Source organism: Muscardinus avellanarius, assembly GCF_963383645.1.
Source record: "Muscardinus avellanarius genome assembly, chromosome: 5".
In the NCBI taxonomy this organism is placed as follows: domain Eukaryota; kingdom Metazoa; phylum Chordata; class Mammalia; order Rodentia; family Gliridae; genus Muscardinus; species Muscardinus avellanarius.
Genome location: NC_137790.1, coordinates 89,471,934 through 89,490,805, shown reverse-complemented (window position 1 = coordinate 89,490,805; position 18,872 = coordinate 89,471,934). Strand labels below are relative to the sequence as shown.

The following is an 18,872-nucleotide window of genomic DNA, read 5'->3' as shown; positions in this document are numbered from 1 at the left end:
AGCAAGACCTTCAGCAACTTAGTGAGACCCTGCTTCTTTCTGTGTGTGTGTGGGAAGGGGGTGGTGGTACTGCGGATGGAAGTCGGGGTGTTCTATCTTCAAGCTACACCCCCAGTCCCATTTTTTTAAAATTTGAAACAGGGTCTCTCTAAGTTGCTCAGAGCCTCAAACCTGCGATCCTTCTATCTCAACTTCCTAAATACTGGGATTACAGACATGTGACACCTACACCTGGCTGCTGAGACCCTGTTTTAAAGTAAAAAATAAAAAGGGCTGGGAGTGTAAGTGGGAGGTAGAATCCCCCTGAGTTCAAGCCCCCACACCAAACAGAAAAAAAAAGAAAAGAAAGAAAAAAAAAAGATTCATTTATTAAAAGGTCAAGTGGGTTGGGCATGCCATAATCTCAGTACTTAGGAAGCTGAGACAGGAGGATAGCAAGCTCCAGACCAGCCTCAGCAATTTAGCAAAACCTTGTTACCAAAAAATAAATAAAAAGGGCTAGGGGTGTAGCTCAGAAGTAGAGTGTCCTTGGATTTACTCCTCAGTACTCCCCATTCACACACAATGGCATCTATCTAGTTGACTTGTAATGCCTAGGTTTACCACTCCCACTAAAATCCTAGCAGCAGATTCACCACTTTACAAAGTCATGGAAATCATTTTGAAATTTCCACCATCAGACGTACTTTTCAGATCCCTCAACACTGTCCTGCACCTGTGTATGTGTGTGTATCCCTGCACACAAATAACTAATCTTATTTATTTGTACCATGGATTTAACCCAGGGGCATTTTACCTCCAAACTACAACCCCAGCCCTATTTTTTATTCTTTATTTGTTTTTGTTTGTTTGTTTGTTTTTTGGTGGCACTGGGGTGGAACCCAGGGGCTTTCTACCTCCGGGCTATACTCCCAGACCTATTTTCTATTTTATTTGGAAACAGGGTCTCACTAAGTTGGCTGAGAGCCTCACTAAGTAGCTGAGGCTGGCTTCGAACCTGTGTGATCCTCCTGTCTCAGCCTCTCAAGTGCTGGGATTACAAGCATGCACCACCACGCCCGGCTTTGTTCTTTATTTGGAAACAGGGTCTCACTAAATTGCAGAAAACCTCACTAAGCAGCTGAGGCTGGCCATGAACTAGTGAGCCTCCTGTCTCAGCCTCCCAAGTACTGGGATTACAGCCATGTGCCACCATGCTTGGTTACTAATCTTATTTCTTTTTTCGTGTGTGTGTGTGAGAGATTGGGGATTTGATCCAGGGGCATTCTACCTCTGAGCTACACTCCCAGCCTTATTTTAATTTGGAAACAGAGTCTCACTAGGTTGATGACTTGCAATCCTCCTCCCAAGTATTGGGATTTACAAGGGTGGGTCACCAACCCCTCCTGTTCTTCTGCCTGTGCATTTGTAGGGCAGTTGAACAGTCCTCTACAACATACATTCCTCTAATTGAGGAAATTTACTGCCTTTTCTTCTCTAGGCTAAATTTGCCAAAATAAAATGGTTTTTACTCTGTGTCCTCATTAACTGAGCAAGGGAAGAAATGACAGACTACTTGGTCCCCTGAGGCGGGCACTTGAGTACAGACTGTCAAATCAGAATGGCCACGTGGAAGCAAATCTCAGTCGGGAACTCCAAACCTCCACTCACAAGGCTGGGGTAGGAGAGAGCAATTTGGACTGAAATCTAGCAGAAAGCTAGGGCCTCTGGATTTCCAACAATGCAGGTGCAAAAAGGGCGCCTTGCTGGAAAGCTCCTTTCCTCCCCAAAGATGCCCATGCTGCCTGGCCTAGCTGCACCCACAACGAGCTTGATATATTCCCTGGAGCCACCTCTTCTGGGGCCTGGCTTAAGCAGAGAGTGGCCTGATAGGTTGCATGAATGAAGAAATGAAGACATCATAAAATAGCCAGTTACCTCCACATAGCTTGGCGGAAAGACTGTGGAACTATGAAATCAGACAAATCGGTTCCAGCGCCAGTTTTTCCATGTACTAGCTTGAACTCTTTACCCTTTTTTTTTTTTTTTAAGGTACTGGGGATGGAACCCAGGGGCATTCTACCTCTGAGCTACACCCCCTGCCCAATTTTTTATTCTTTATTTTGAAACTGGGTCTCACTGAGTTGCAAAGAGCCTCACTAAGTAGCTGAGGCTGTCTGCAAACCATGATCCTCCTGTCTCAGCCTTCCAAATACTGGAATTAAAAATGTGCGCCACCAGGCCCAGCTTAGTTTTGTTTTGTTTTGTTTTGGTGGTACTGGGGTTCCTGGAAACCCTTCTACCTCCGGGGTACACTCCCAGACACCTATTTTTTATATTTTTTAAATTTGGAAACAAACCCCGGCGTGGTGGCGCACGCTTGTAATCCCCGCGCTTGGGAGGCTGAGACAGGAGGATCGCACAGGTTCGAAGCCAGCCTCAGCTACTTAGTGAGACTCTCAGCAACTAAATGAGACCCTGTTTCCAAATAAAGTATAAAATAGGCCTGGGAGTGTAGCCCGGAGGTAGAAAGCCCCTGGGTTCCACCCTTGGTACCACCAAAAAAAAAAAATTTTTGGAAACAGGGTCTCTTAAACCAGCAGGCTGGCTTCGAACCTGTGCGATCCTCCTGTCTCCGCCTCCCAAACACGGGGAGCACAAGCTTGCGTCACCACGCCGGGGTTTGTTTCCAAATTTAAAAAATATAAAAAATAGGTGTCTCTCTATTTTGAAACAGGGTCTCACAGGAGCTCCTTTGAAACAGGAGCTGCAGAGGGCCTCCCTAGTAGTAGCTGAGGCTGTGAACCGCGATCCTCCAGTCTCAACCTCCCAAATGCTGGGATTACGAGCGAGCGTGCGCCACCACGCCTGGCTCCCACGTTCTATATTTATGTTGCTCTGGTGAGTTCCCTGTGGGGCGTGGGGGACGTCAAATTCGGTTCCAGCTCCCCAAGGCGCCGGGAGTAGGTGACTAGAATTAATAGGGAGGACTACAATTTTTAACAAGCTCCAGGCGGCTACACTGCTGGACGATTACAGATCCCACTTGGACCTGGCTCCTTCGCGTCGACCGCAAGCCCTGTTAGGCCTCAAGAATCTCAGCCCGTACTCGGCCCGAACGAGGACCTGGAACACTGGGCCCCGCCCGCGGCCTCCGGGCCCCACCCACTGGCTCCGCGCTGCCCCGCCCGCGGCGCCCGGGCCACGCCCCCACGCAGACAGTCCACGCCCCCACGCAGACCGCCCGCGGCGCCCGGGACCACGCCTCCACGCAGACCACCCGCGGCGGTGGTCTGGGAGGCGCATGCGTACGCTTTCCCCGCGGTTCCTCCCTCCTCAGTCTTCCGCGTTTCGAGTGCTGGACTCTTTTTGTCCCCTGCTGCGTACGGTGTCACTGTCCCTGCGGAAGTGCTGCGGTGAGGGAAGAACATGGCCGCCGCTGTGGTGGCCGCTCCTGGTGCGGCGGCCGGTCGGACCAGCAAGCGCGGCGGCGGCGGGCCGGGGGCCGGCGGCGGGGCTGGGGGAGCCCGCGGGGCAGAGGAGGAGCCGCCGCCTCCCCTGCAAGCAGTGCTGGTGGCCGACAGCTTCAACCGCCGCTTCTTCCCCATCTCCAAGGACCAGCCTCGGGTGAGCGCCGGCACACGAGCGGTCGCGGGCCCGAGGGCGGCGGGGCTGGAGCTGGGCATCCTTTCGGCCGGCTAGTGGAGCTTGCCCTGGAAGAACTTGTGTCCCCCAGTTGTTCTAAATAGGGGTTATCTGGTCAGGAGGAAGGCAGAGGGAGTGTCTAAAACCTGACCAAGTGAGTGAGTGACTGGCAGATATTTAGGGGGAATGAAGAGGGCTAAATGTAGGAACAGTGCTTGAAGGAAGCTTTCACCTGGAGGTTCAGTGGTCAGGAAGAGATTGCGCTGCCTTTACCCTTTCATTGTTGAGATGCTTAGTAGAAAAGGAATACCACGTCCCTTTGCCTCCGAAAGGTGATTGGTGATATGCCTGGAAAAGAGCAGGCTAGATCTCAGGCCGGTGTCCTTTTTCCTTCCAGGTTTTAATGACAGCCAGTCCACCTATAGAAAGGACAGAATGGGTTTAGTTGCTTGGTAGCCATCAACACATAGATTTCTACACAATTGGGAATTGGACTGAACTGCTCTGGGGGTCTGTTCAGTCTAAGAGGGGAACTGCATTTGGTTTCTGGAAAATCTTCCCTAACTACCCCCCATACACACACACACACACACACACACACACACACACACAGCCTAAAGGAGCTGGGCGCAGTGTCATAGGCCTAAAATCCCAGTACTTGAGAAACATAAAGAAGATTGCAGATTCAGTAACTTAGCAAGACCTTCCTTCAAAGTAAAAAATAAAATTGAGCTGGGGTTTTAGCCCAGTGATAGAACACCCTGGGATCAATCCAAGTAAAACACACACAACTTAATGACTGTTCAGTTTTGACAAGTGACTCTTATAAATGACTCAACCAAGGAAACTATAGGGGAAGAGGCCTTCTTAACATTAATAAGATGCCATAGCAGTGATTAGGGTTCTGGAGATGTGATTGATTTCCAGGATTATCCTTTGCCAGCAGACCTAGCAGCTCTATGTCTGAGACTAGGCAAGAAAGTTCATGTTTCCTATACCCATATTTCAATGCCTCAGTGTCTGTAGCATAAAACATGACAGGAACAGCAAAAGTAGTAACCTGTTTACCTTTTGAATTTGAAAGGTAAAGCAAAACTATAACGTTTGAGCTGGGCATGATGGCGCACACTTGGGAGGCTGAGACAGGAGGATTGAGGTTCACAGAGGCCCTTTGCAACTCAGTGAGACTCTATTTCAAAGTAAAGAATAAAAAATAGGGATGTGAAGCCGGGCATGGTGGTGCATGCTTGTAATCCCAGAATTTGGGAGGCTGAGACAGGAGGATCGCGGTTCCTGGACAGCCTCAGCTACTTAGTGAGGCCCTCTGCAACGCAGTGAGACCCTGTTTCAAAATAAAGAATAAAAGTTGGGCAGGGGGTGTAGCTCAGAGGTCATATGCCTCTGGGTTACATCCCCAGGCCCACCAAAAAAAAAAAAAATAGGGATGGGGGTGTAGCTCAGAGGTAGAATGCCCCTGGGTTCCATCCCCAGTGCTGAAAAAGAAAAAAATATATATAGTTTGGAAACACCAATAAGAGGAGTGAAAATTGTTGCAGTGGGGTACCTAAAGACCCCTTACCAATTCAGTACGTCAGGTTTTTTTTTGTTTTGTTTTGTTTTTGTTTTATCCTGGCCTGCAGGTCCTCTTGCCCCTGGCTAATGTGGCATTAATCGACTACACTCTGGAATTCCTGACTGCCACAGGTGTAAAGGAAACCTTTGTCTTTTGCTGCTGGAAGGCTTCTCAAATCAAAGAACATTTACTGTAAGGCTCAGTAACTTTTCATGTTTCAACATGTCCTTTCACTTTTTTCAGGATGAATATAACTCAGTAAAAGGGAATATGTGTGTTTACTTGGTGGGGAGGGGAGTCTATTTAGATGCCATTGTAATGTCTCAGGGTATTTTCTTCACTTATGAGGTGAGCAGCTAAAGCTCTGTATGTGTCCATTTTGAAGTACCTGTGACAAAAATAAGAATAAAACATAGGGATGCAGTTCCAGCAACTCAGGAGGCTAAGGAAGAAGTTATCACTTGAGCCCAAGAGTTCAGGGAGAGCCTGAGCAAAATAGTAAAACTCCATCTTAAAAAAAAAAAAAAAAAAAAACAGAGCCGGGCATGGTGGTGCACGCTTGTAATCCCTGCGCTTGGGAGGCAGAGACAGGAGGATCGCGCAGGTTCGAAGCCAGCCTCAGCTGGCCTAAGAGACCCTGTTTCCAAAAATTAAAAAGTATAAAAATAGGTCTGGGAGTGTAGCCCGGAGGTAGAAGGGTTTCCAGGAACTCCAGTACGCCCCCCCCCCCCAAAAGAGCCAGACATGGTGGCACACACTTATAATCTCAGCATTTGGGAGGCTGAGACAGGAGGATCACAGTTCATGGATAGTTTCAGCTACTTAGTGAAGCCCTTTGCAACTCAGTGAGACCCTGTTTCAAAATAAAAAATAATTTTAAAAAATAGGGCTTGAGGTGTAGTTCGGAGGTAGAATGCCCCTGGGTTCTATCCCCAGTACCGCAAAAAAAGAGGGGGGCTGGGTACCCCGGAGTGGTGGCACATGCCTATAATCCCAGTACGTGGAAGGCTGAGACAGGAAGATTCCAGGTTCAAGGCCAGCATCAGCAGTTTAGTGAGACCTTGTTTCAAACTAAAATAAAACAGGCTGGGAGTGCAGCTCATAGGTAAATGCCCCTGGGTTCAATCCCCAGTATCACAAAAAATTGGGGTTGGAAGCGTAGCTCAGTGATAGAGTGCTTCCCTGGCATGTGAGACTCTGGATTCAATCCCCAGAACTACAGAAGAAAAAACCCCAAACCCACAAATGTTTGTTGATACCTTCTGGGAAAAGAGTGAATCTTAGAATTTATGAAATTCTGGATATATTATTTAGGAAATAAAGACTAGGAAAGTAGGTTTCCAGAGAACTTTATACTCTAGGTTTCGATAGGATTTTTAGTTTAAATCCATGTTTGTGACAGGGGTCAAAGTATAAAGAGGAAATAACCATGTTTCTCATAAAACAAAACTGGTGACACAGGATGCCGAAAGCATTAATTACAGTACATAAATCTCTTTGAAACTGAGGATGCTGGCAGGAACCCAAAAGCCATAGAGAAGAAATGAGATGAGTGCTGCACGGGGGAGCGGGGTTGGTGGTCTTTATGTTGGTTTACTCATTCCCCTCACCAGGAAATCCAAGTGGTGCCGCCCCACATCCCTCAATGTGGTTCGGATAATTACATCAGAGTTATACCGATCACTGGGAGATGTCCTCCGTGATGTGGATGCCAAGGCCTTGGTGCGCTCTGACTTCCTTCTGGTATATGGAGATGTCATCTCAAACATCAATATTACCAGAGCTCTGGAGGAACACAGGTCAGGAGGGGAAGGTGGCAAGGACAAGGGTTAAGGAGCAGTAGAGCCCCTTTTGCAGCTCTCTCCCTCTGTCCTTTATAGGTTGAGGCGAAAGCTAGAAAAGAATGTATCTGTGATGACAATGATTTTTAAGGAGTCATCCCCCAGCCACCCGACTCGTTGCCATGAAGACAATGTGGTGGTGGCTGTGGATAGTGCCACAAACCGAGTTGTACATTTCCAGAAGACCCAGGGCCTCCGGCGTTTTTCATTTCCTCTGGTGTGTGGGTATCTGGGGTTCTTAGGAGGGGAAAGTGGCCAGCTTTAGCAAGAAACACAGGCTAAAATCTATATAACTTCTCCCCTCAGAGCCTGTTCCAGGGCAGTGGAGATGGAGTAGAGATTCGCTATGACTTACTGGATTGCCATATCAGCATCTGCTCTCCTCAGGTGAGCTCTCAAGGCCAGGGCTGCATATCTAAAGAGCAAAGCTCTGTGGCTCTGTTACTGTCTTCTCAAAAGGGAAGGGTATATTTATTTTCCTTCTTACCTATTGTAAAGCAAAAAGGGGTGTCATCTTGTCCCTGGGAGACTTTTTGGGATTCTGGTTTCTGGATTCTAGATTCTCTTTCTGATTCTTTTGGATTATTTGCTTATATTATATTATGCTATTATTATAGCGCCTAACTTTAGCCCACCCTGCTTTCTCCCACAGGTGGCTCAACTCTTCACAGACAATTTTGACTATCAAACTCGAGATGATTTTGTGCGAGGCCTGTTAGTAAATGAGGAGGTGAGAAAAACCTTCCCATGCCTCTCAAAGACAGTACGATAGGGTGTGGATTTTATCTCATCTTGGTAACTTTTGGTCCCCTCTTGTGCTTTTGTGTGTATTGAGCTTTAGTAGAGAGAAAAATATCTGGGAGGCTGGAGGAAATAGTTTGTAAAGAAAACCGAGGCCATTTGTCTATAACAGATTCTAGAAGGGAACTGGAGAGGCTTGTACTGGGAATTGTCCTTCCGGTCTTCCTTTCTTGTGTGACCTCACCTTCTCATTCAGATCCTAGGGAACCAGATCCACTTGCACGTAACGACTAGAGAGTATGGTGCTCGTGTCTCCAACTTGCACATGTACTCAGCTGTCTGTGCGGATGTCATCCGCCGATGGGTCTACCCACTCACTCCAGAAGCCAACTTCACGGACAGCACCGCACACAGCTGCACTCATTCCCGACACAACATCTACCGAGGGCCTGAGGTCAGCCTGGGCCACGGAAGCATCCTGGCGGAAAATGTGCTCCTGGGCTCTGGCACTGTCATTGGCAGCAATTGCTCCATCACTAACAGTGTCATTGGCCCTGGCTGCCACATTGGTGAGCACAGGTGGGGAATCAAGCCAGCCATTCTATGAACAGGAACCTGGGGACCTGATGTTTCCCGAAGCAGGGATAAACTCATGGGAAATAGCCCTTGAGAATAAGGAACTACAGTAACTCCTTTGAAAACTGATGCCTTAATTCGTGGCCTGTGAACCTATTATTGGATGACTCTTCACATTCCAGGGTACCCTGTATTCACATTCAGTACCAAATAGCTATTAACGTGCAATAATTACTGTTTAGTACATTATAGTTTACAGAGGGCTGTTACATACATGAGTTCATTCAGTCCTTATAAAAACCTTGGAAGTAGGTGTTATTTATCCCTAATTTACCAACAGGCTCAAAGAGATTGTCTTGCTGAAGGTTATTACATTCAAATCCAGTCATAACTCCCATAACTATCTGGCTAGCCTCTTGGTAACTCACTATGACTAAGAATGTGATGCTTCTAATGGTACTGCCCTTTAAAATAACACAGTAAGATCCAAATTCTAAAATGTATAAGAAGAGGTGCAATAATTTGGTTCTATTTGTAGGCATGGATATGCTTCTAATAAGGTTCTTGAGTTTGTCTCCAGAAATCTTAAGAGTTCTTAGCTCATAAGCCCTGTAGTCTATAATGGATATAAGCTTGGTAGCAAGATGGGCACACTGAACAATGTTCTCTTCTCAGGGTTGGGCCTGGGGGTGAGTGGGTATTTCTGGTGCATTGGAGTATGGGATATTAGAATTATGTGGGAGCTGGAATGAAGTCAGTAAGCCTTGTCCTCATGAAGGGCTCTGGTCTGGAGATGGAGTCCTGAGTGACCAGGATTCCTTCCTATTCTGAGCCAGGTGATAACGTGGTGCTGGACCAGGCCTACCTGTGGCGGGGTGTTCGAGTGGCTTCTGGAGCACAGATCCATCAATCTCTGCTCTGTGACAATGCTGAGGTCAAGGAGCAAGTTATACTGAAGCCACACTGTGTGCTTACTTCCCAGGTGAGACCTGCTCCATAGTGTGCACAGCCCTGAATTGAGTAGTGGTCACCTTAACCAAGAGAACTTATTTCTACCAGTAATTCAGCCTGAACTCAGGAGTTCAGATCCAGTGATTTCTTTTCCCTTACTTGGCCTAGTAATAAAAAAAAAAAAAAAAAAAAAAGTCAGCCACATGTGGTGGATACCTGAGATCCTAGTACTTGGAAAGCTGAGATAGCAGGACTGCTGGTTCGAAACCAGACTCAGCAATTTAGTGAGACTCTCAGCAACCTAGTAAGACGCTGTTTTGAAATAAAAAATAAAAAGGGCTGGATGTGTAGCCCCAAGGTAGCATCCCTCTGGGTTCAGTCCCCAGTGCCCCTCACCCTACACACACACACACAGACAGACACACACAGACAGACACACACACACACACACACACACACACCCCATTCTCGTTGGAGCTGGGCATGGTAGTGCACAGTTGTAATCCCAGTACTTGGTAGGCTGAGATAGGAGGATCATGGGTTTGAGAAGTCTCAGCAAGTAGTGAGGCTCTCTTTAACCTAATGAGACCCTGTTTCCACATAAAAGTAAGATAGGGCTGGGGGTATAACTAGGAGATAGAATGTCCCAGAGTTCAGTCCTCAGTGCCACACAAAAAAACAAAAAAAAGCAAAAATGTCACTCTCATTGTCAGGATGTACTTGTCCTCAGCACACTGACAGATCTACACCACCCATCTCTTTCTTCTCCCCTAGGTGGTAGTGGGCCCAAATATCACGCTGCCTGAGGGTTCGGTGATATCTTTACACTCTCCAGATGCAGAGGAAGATGAGGATGATGGCCAGTTCAGTGATGATTCTGGGGCTGACCAAGAAAAGGAGAAAGTGAAGCTGAAAGGTGTGAGGCTCAACAGGTGTGGGGCATCTGTGCATTTCTCTGTCCCATAGAAAAGCCACTGTTCCTAATGGGGGGACTGATGCTTCTGCTAGGCCTCCTCTACAGATCAGTGTCTTTTCTAGGTTACAATCCGGTGGAAGTAGGAGTTGCAGGCCAGGGCTACCTCTGGAAAGCTGCAGACATGGATGTGGAGGAAGAGGAGGAACTGCGGCAGAGTCTGTGGGGTAAGAGGTCTTATGCCTAGCTTCCTCCTACTAAATCTGAATATTTTGGAGTCTAGTTATTTATGTAGCCCCCATTCATGCTGACAGGGCAGATATATTGCTTGATAGCAGTGGCTCTTTTCCTTATTTGTTTTGTCTTGTTATCCTTTCTGGGTTCTAAGGATTAAGGATCAACATGGAAGAAGAGAGTGAAACTGAAAGTGAGCAAAGTATGGATTCCGAGGAGCTGCACAGCCAGGCAGGTTCACCTCAGTTGGATGACATCAGAGGTGAGTGACCAGGGGAACAGAGTCCAGGATGAAGGGGGAAAGCCTCCACTTTATCCTACATCCGCATCAGCTAGCCGAAGATGCATGCTCCTCCCAGAAAGAGTTTAATATAAAATCAGAACTAGATTTTTTTTTTTTTTTTTTTTTTTTGGTGGTACTGGGGATGTAACACAGGGTTCTTCTACCTCTATGCTACACTCCCAGACCGATTTTATATGTTTTATTTGGAAACAGGGTGTCTTAAGCCAGCAAGGCTGGCTTCGAACCTGCTCGATCCTCCGGTCTCAGCCTCCCAAGTGCGGGAATTACAAGCGTGCACCACCATGCCCGGCTAGGACTAGATGTATTATATTAAAGCAAAGATTTCTGCTGGGGTTGGTGGCACATGTCTGTAATCCTGGTACTTGGGAGGCTTAGACAGGAGGATCACAGCTTCGAGGACAGCCTCAGCAAGTAGTGGGACTCATCAACCTAGTGAGACCCTGTTTCAAAATAAAAATGAACCCTGCATGTGGGAGGCAGAGACAGGAGGATCGCGCAGGTTCGAAGCCAGCCGCGCACCCTGGCTTAGGAGACCCTGTTTCCAAATAAAAATGTAAAAATAGGTCTGGGAGTGTAGCCGGAGGTAGAAGGGCTTCCAGGAACCCCAGTACCACCAAAAAAACACAAAACAAAAATGAAATATTGTTGGAGGTGTAGCTCAGAGATAGAATGCTTCTGGGTTCTCTATAACCACACACACACACACATACACACACACACACACACACACACACACACACACACACACACACTATTCTAAAGTTGACCTCTAAACTTAGTCTTTTCTTTTAGTGTTCCAGAATGAAGTCCTGGGAACACTACAGCGAGGCAAAGATGAGAACATTTCTTGTGACAATCTAGTCCTGGAGATCAACTCTCTCAAGTAAGAGCAGTCCCTTCCTATTCTTTTCTCCTCTGGCAAATTCCAGGCATGTAGAACTTCACTCAAGTATTTCTTCCCCAAATAGGAACCGGTTCCCTCAGCATCCCAAATGGAGAAAGCTGGTAGTAGTTCAAGTGTGGAGAGCATTAAATTCTAGCCTCAGCATAGACTTTCCCCTTGCAAAACTCTCCCCTTCCACGTTCTTCTGTCTGACTTCCTCTGCTACCAAGGTGCTGTCAAAAATCAGTCTTAAAAGGGCCAGTGAAGGCTCTGGTGTCATGCCAGTCTCCCTACAGGTATGCCTACAACATTAGCCTGAAGGAGGTGATGGAGGTACTGAGCCATGTGGTCCTGGAGTTTCCCCTGCAACAAATGGATTCCCCACTTGACCCAAACCGCTACTGTGCCCTGCTGCTTCCTGTGAGTGAATATTGGGGCTGGTTACAGGGGATTGGGTAGAGACAGATAAGCTCATCTTTGCTATACATGACTTTAAAGGGAATCAGGAGTAGGTGCTCTCATTAGGGCATATATTACTTCTGGTTCTTTTCTCTTTGTTTCTAGAAGCTGGTGAGGTTCTAGAGTAGCCTTGGCCGGTCCAAAAGAGTGAGGCTGACTTCAGTACTGAGTGACCTTTGATTCCTCAGGAAACAGACCATACTAGACCCCAAAGGAATATTCAGAATAGACTTGGGAGCCAGCACAGTAGTGCACACCTGTAGTCCCAGCTACTTAGGAAGCTGAGGCAGGGGGTTTAGCCCAGGAGTTACAGCTAGTCTGGACAATATAGCAGGGCCCCGTCTCAGAAAACAAACATCAGTGATGAAAAAAATAGACCTGGTTGCAGACTTTATGAAAATGATTTAGCCAGGCCAGGCATTGTAGAACATACCTGTAACCCTAGTACTTAGGAGGCTGAGACAGAAAGATTGCAGGTTTGAAGCCAGCCTCAGCAGTTTAAGCGAGATACTGTTTCCAAATAAAAAATTAAATGGAGTCGGACATGGTGGTGCACACTTGTAATCCCAGTACTTGGGAGGCTAAGACAGGAGAATCTGAGTTCGCGGCCAGCCTCAGCTACTTAATTAGGCCCTATTTCAAAATAAAGAATAAAATATTGGGAGGGAGGTGTAGCTCAGAGGTAGAATGTCCCTGGGTTCAACCCCCAGCACAACAACAACAAAAAGATTAAATGGTTTAGGGGTGTAGTTTGGAGGTAGAATGCCTTTGGGTTCCATTCCCAGTAACTAACTAACCAACTTAAACACACACCACACACACACACACACACACACACACACACACACAGGCATTTGTGGAGGGGGAGGTCCTGGGGATAGAACTCAAGGGCCTACCTCTAAACTAGACCCCCAACCTATTTTATATTTTATTTTATTTATTTGTTTATTTTTTGGTGGTACTGGGGTTCCTGGAAACCCTTCTACTTCTGGGCTACACTCCCAGGCCTATTTTTTAATATATATTTTTATTTGGAAACAGGGTCTCCTAAGCCAGCAAGGCTGGTATCAAACCTGCACGATCCTCTTGTCTCCCCCTCCAAGCGTGGGGATTACAAGTGTGCGCCACCACTCCCGGCCTATATTTTATTTTGAAACAGGATCTCACTAAGTTGCTGAGAGCCTCACTAAGTAGCTGAGGCTGGCTTTGAACCTGTGCGATCCTCCTGTCTCAGCCTCCCAAGTACTGAGATGACAAGCATGCACCACCATGCCCGGCTGCACACACACAATTTAACCAGAATGAGACCAACCTCTAAACTGAGAATAGATATTTGGAGGCATTCGCAGTATCTGACCTCTTTGTACCTTTCCTGTGGAATCTCTTTCTCCCCAACTCAGACTGCCAGCAACCCCAAGTCACTCTGACATGATTCCACATGGGCTCTATCATCTCCCTCTTGCCCTTCCATGTCATGAAAGATCTGTATCATCAATATTAATTATCTTTACTGTTGAGGTTAGATGCATGTTCAAAAATATACTGTAATTCCTTTCTCCTTTCTCTATAGCTACTCAAGGCCTGGAGCCCTGTTTTTAAGAATTACGTAAAGCGTGCAGCTGACCATTTGGAAGTGTTGTCAGCCATCGAGGACTTCTTCCTGGAGCATGAAGCACTTGGTACTTCCATGGCCAAGGTGAATATCAGCTCAAGACCCATGCTCCTGTATTTACTTTGAAACAGGTCTTGGTGACCCCCATGGAGACCCCAGACAGAAGCTAACATGATCTGGGTATGGTGGCGCATGCCTGTAAACCCAGTACTTGGGAGGCTGAGACAGGAGGATTGCAGCTTCGAGGACAGTCTCAGCAAATAGTGAGACTCATCAACCTAGAAAGAGCCTGTTTCCTAATTAGAAATAAAATAGGGCCGGGCGTGGTGGCGCATGCTTGTAATCCCCGCGCTTGGGAGGCGGAGGCAGGAGGATCGAGGCCAGCCGTGCTGGCTTAAGAGACCCTGTTTCAAAAATATAAAAAAAAAAAAATAGGTCTGGGAGTGTAGCCCGGAGGTAGAAGGGCTTCCAGGAACCCCAATACCACCAAAAAAGAAAGAAAGAAAGGAAGGAAGGAAGGAAGGAAGGAAGGAAGGAAGGAAGGAAGAAAATGGGGCTGGAGATATAGCTTGGAGGTAAAAATGCCCGTGGATTCAATCCCCAGTACCACAAAAAAAAGAGGCTAACCTGAACCCAGCAGGAAGTTTTGTTCACTGCACCACCCACCCCTAGTATTGTGCTTATTGCTATAGTAGTAATACAGCTTAGAGCCGGGCTGGTAGAGTATGGCAGCCATTTGAGGGTTAGCTTAAGATTGTGCAAAGCACTACCCAACAGCAGTAGTTCCAAAAGCTATACCTGCTATACCAGAACAAACAGTTTACTCTTGTCTGGTTGTGTGTGTGCGCGTGTTACTGGGAAAGGAACCCAGGGGCATTCTAGCCTTATTTTTTATCTTTTTTTTTTTTTTCTTTTTTTTTTGCAGGTCTGGGGATGGAACCCAGGGGCATTCAACCTCTGAGCTACACTCCCTGACCAATTTTTTATTCTTTATTTTGAAACAGGGTCTCACTAAATAGCTGAGGCTGTCCGCAAACTGCAATACTCCGGTCTCAGCTTCCTGAATGCTGGGATTACAAGTGTGCGCCACCATGACTGGCTTATTCCTTTATTTTGAAGCAGGGTTTCACTAAGTTGCAGATGGCCTCACTAAGTAGCTGAGGCTGGCCACAAATCTGCAATCCTCTTGTCTTAGCCTCCCAAGTAATGGGATTATAAGTGCGTGCTATCATACCTGGCCGTGTGTCTGTTTTGAAAGCAGCTGCTCGGTGTATAAAATGAAGCTGAGGGCCATTAGGCCCTCTATTAAGAGGTGCTAAGATCATGCCTCCTCTCTCTCTCTGAGATCCCCTTTGCTGGCCTTTTGCAGGTACTGATGGCTTTCTACCAGCTGGAGATTCTGGCTGAGGAAACAATCCTGAACTGGTTCAGCCAAAAGGATGTAACTGACAAGGGCCGGCAGTTGCGCAAGAACCAGCAGGTGAGTGGGACTGCCCTCTTTTCAGGGTGGTTGTCTGCTTTCTAGGTCCTGGATCCTGACTCTAGGGACCCTCTGGTTGTTAGAGCTGCTTATCCACTGAGGGAAACAGTAGGGTATGCCCCTCCCCCAGGAGCTCTCCCCTGTGCTTCCTACAGCTGCAGAGGTTTATCCAATGGCTAAAAGAGGCAGAAGAGGAGTCCTCTGAAGATGACTGAAGGCACGCTGCCCGTTCCTGTGGTGTGACTGGTGGCCTTCTTGACTCCTGGGGCAGAACAAGTGAGGAGCTAGCTGCAGAAGAATGAGTGACCACTATCCAGGCTGAGACTTACAGGAGAGAGGCTGGAACTACAGTATTCTTCCCACCGCCAGCAACCACTCGCCTCTCTCCTGTCCTGACTGGGGAGTTGGGGTGAGGGAAGTTGGACTGAAACAGCTGCCTGGGGAGGAGTGAGGCAGGCCCTGCAGTTGGAGGAATGCCAGAGGAACAGCTCTGTGCTCTGGCTTTCCCTCAGGGAACAGCAGAGAACAGCTGGCCCTCTCTGCTGCTTATGTTTGTTAATATTAAAAAGAGAGAGGTGTTATTTGTTTTTTCTCCAACTCTGAACAATGATGAGCTAATGAAGTTGATGCAACCAGAGTTCTGCACCTCTGACATGGCAGCCTCTCCCTAACACCTGGGGACGATGGGGGGGGGGGATGTTGTGACCACTAGATGGTACTGTGGTGCCTCACTAATTAACCATTCCCAAGTCTCAAGGGGAGTGGAAGGCGAGCTCTTCCTGCTTCTGGTCCTGGGGTGGTGTTCCTGAGTCACACCTGCTCCAGATGCTTTTCTGAAGCCCATTGCCACTGGCCAGTCCTTTTCTGAGGCAGTATTAGTCCTGTCAGGGAAGCTAGACTGCTCTTCATCTTAAGATTCAGAGATCTGTTCAAGGTCTTGTGGCTCTTGCAGGCAGTTAAGAACTTGAACCTCAATCCAGAACTGTCTGCTTCAGCATCTTGTGTCTAAGTGAGAGGAAATAACTCCCACAAGTAAATAAAACCCAAAGCCACAAATGAACATTTTAAGAACACAGGAGAATCCTGTGAAACATGCTTTCCTTTTACTATTAAGAAAATTTAGCCAGGTGTGGTGGCGCATGCTTGTAATCCCAGCATTCAGGAGGCTGAGACCGGAGGATTTTGGTTTGTGGACAGTCTCAGCTACTTAGTGAGACCCTCCACAACTTAGTGAGACCCTATTTCAAAATAAAGAATACAAACTGGGTGTGGTGGCATACGCTTGTAATCCCAGCATTTGGGAGGCTGAGACCAGAGGATCATGGTTCGCGGACAGCCTCAGCTACTTAGTGAGGCCCTCTGTAACTTAGACCCTGTTTCAAAATAAAGAATAAAAAATAGGGCAGGGGGTGTAGATCAGAGGTTGAATGCCCCTAGGTTCCATCCCCAGACCTGGGGGGAAAAAATATATGTATATATATGGAGAGAGAGAGAATACAAAATAGGGCAGAGGGTGTAGCTCGGAGGTCGGATGCCCCTGGGTTCCAGACCCACACACACAAAAAAAGTTTAATGTGTGACAGGCATCCTGCTAAATATTCTTCATGTGTCATTTAACCCTCAATGTCAGCCCTGTGAATGAAATCTTGTCCTCATTTTTAGGTGAGGTGTCTACAGCTCAGAGAGGTCCCAAACTGTTATCAGTGATAGAGCTAAGATTTTATATTGAAACTCAGTGCTAGAGTTTGGCATTTTGTGATATTGTCTCCTTCAACCTGAGCCATACAGCATGCCCTTACCCTTTGTCTCTGTGAGAGGTGTGCCTGTGAATGGGATTAAACCCCAGGCTGTGTGTAAACTATGCAAGTGATCTACCACTGAGCTGTAGCCCCAGCCCCATTTATTTTGGTACTGGGGATTGAACCTAGGGGCTTTCTGCCTCTGAGCTACACCTTCAGCTCTGTTTATATTTTATTTTGAGTCAGGGTCTGGAATTTCAGGCATGTGCCACTCACTTTGGGTTTTTTTTTTTTTGGTTTTGTTCTGGAGATAGAACCCAGGGACATTGTGCTTCTAGGCTATTACCCCCAGCCCTGTTTTATTTGGAAGTGGTCTTACTATGTTAATGAGAGCCTCACTAAGTTGCCGAGGCTGCCTTTGAAATGGGATCCTCCTGCCTCAGCCATACAAGTACTAGTATTACAGGTGTGCCCACCATGCCCAGCTACCTGCCTCCCTTTTTTTTTTTTTTTTTTCTTTTGCGGGTCTGGGGATGGAACCCAGAGGCATTTGACCTCTGAGCTACACCCCCTGCCTAATTTTTTATTCTTTATTTTGAAACAGGGTCTCACTGAGTTGCAGAGGGCCTAAGTAGCTAAGGCTGTCTGCAAACCACGATCCTCTGGTCTCAGCCTCCCGAATGCTGGGATTACATGCGTGCGCCACCACGCCCGGCTACCTGGCTCCTTTGAACTTTTGTTGTCTTCATATAGTCAGTAATTTCTGCTATGGACACTGTGGCACATGTCAGTGGTAACAAGAGATTCCCATCTTCATAGATAAAATGGGTACCTTCAATTGAGTGAAAAGGCATAGGGTAAGGAAAGGATACTGAACTCTACTTGTGTTTGAAACCTTTTTTTTTTTTTTTTAAACAGGGTCTCAGTTGCAAAGGGCCTCACTAAGTAGCTTAGGCTGTCCGCGAACCACAATCTTCCTGTCTCAGTCTCCCAAATGTTGGGATTACAGGCGTACACCACCACACCTGGCTCCATGCCCAGCTTTTGAAGGCATTTCTGAAGAAGGAAAAATGGGCTGACCAGTGGTTGACTTAATTTACTACTCAGTAAATCTTAGTGTCAGTTTTACCAGGCATAGAATCCAGTACCTAGAGAGCGTGTGAAAGTTATGGCCTAGACCTGATATGTAGTTAAATTCAAGTAACTATAAGTAACTATCTGTATCTGACCTGAACCAGGTTGGTGATAGATCAGGAATGGCTTGTAAAACTATTATTTTTATGGTACTGGTGAATGAACTTAGGGGTGTTCTACCTCTGATCTATACTCCCAGCCCTATTTATTTACTTGTTTTATTTATTTATTTATTTATTTATTTATTTATTTATTTATTTTGGTGGTACTGAGGGTGGAACCCAGAGGCTTTCTACCTCCGGGCTATACTCCCAGACCTATTTGATATATTATTGGAAAACAGGGTCTCACTAAGTTGTTGAGAGCCTCACTAAGTAGCGAGGCTGGCTTCGAACCTGCGATCCTCCTGTCAAGGCCTCCCAAGCACAGGGATTACTATAAGTGTGTGCCACCACACCCGGCTTTTTTTTTTTTTAAACAGGGTCTCACTAAGTTACCATGTGCTGCTGTCCTCAAACCTGCAATTCTATCTCAGCCTCCCCAGGATTACTAGGATTACAAGCATGTTCCACCATGCCCAGTTTATAGAATTTTTTGGAGAAATATATTACAGTTGGAGTGATTAGGAATAGGCTTCACTGAATTACAGTGCTGAGGTGGTCTAAAATATAGAAAAGCTTAGAAGAACACATGCAAAAAAAAGGATTTCCAATTAAACACAGTTTGGGGTTCCTCCAAAACCCTCAATTAAAATGCCAGTAAAGAAAAAAAAATTTTTTTTTTGTACTGGAAATTGAACCCAAGGGCA

The 18,872-nt window shown here is 46.7% G+C and overlaps 1 protein-coding gene across 1 annotated transcript; it reads left to right on the top strand.

The window, feature by feature from the left end:
- Nucleotides 1-3,408: 3,408 nt before the first annotated feature.
- Nucleotides 3,409-15,406, top strand: EIF2B5 (eukaryotic translation initiation factor 2B subunit epsilon; the record flags this gene model as incomplete). Its single annotated transcript, XM_080696150.1, has 16 exons — nucleotides 3,409-3,606; nucleotides 5,265-5,389; nucleotides 6,811-6,996; nucleotides 7,078-7,255; nucleotides 7,345-7,425; nucleotides 7,691-7,768; nucleotides 8,036-8,348; nucleotides 9,192-9,337; nucleotides 10,081-10,222; nucleotides 10,345-10,446; nucleotides 10,608-10,715; nucleotides 11,550-11,640; nucleotides 11,937-12,060; nucleotides 13,670-13,795; nucleotides 15,081-15,191; nucleotides 15,347-15,406. 16 exons carry the CDS (start codon nucleotides 3,409-3,411, stop codon nucleotides 15,404-15,406), a joined length of 2,169 nt encoding a protein of 722 aa, XP_080552276.1.
- Nucleotides 15,407-18,872: the final 3,466 nt, after the last annotated feature.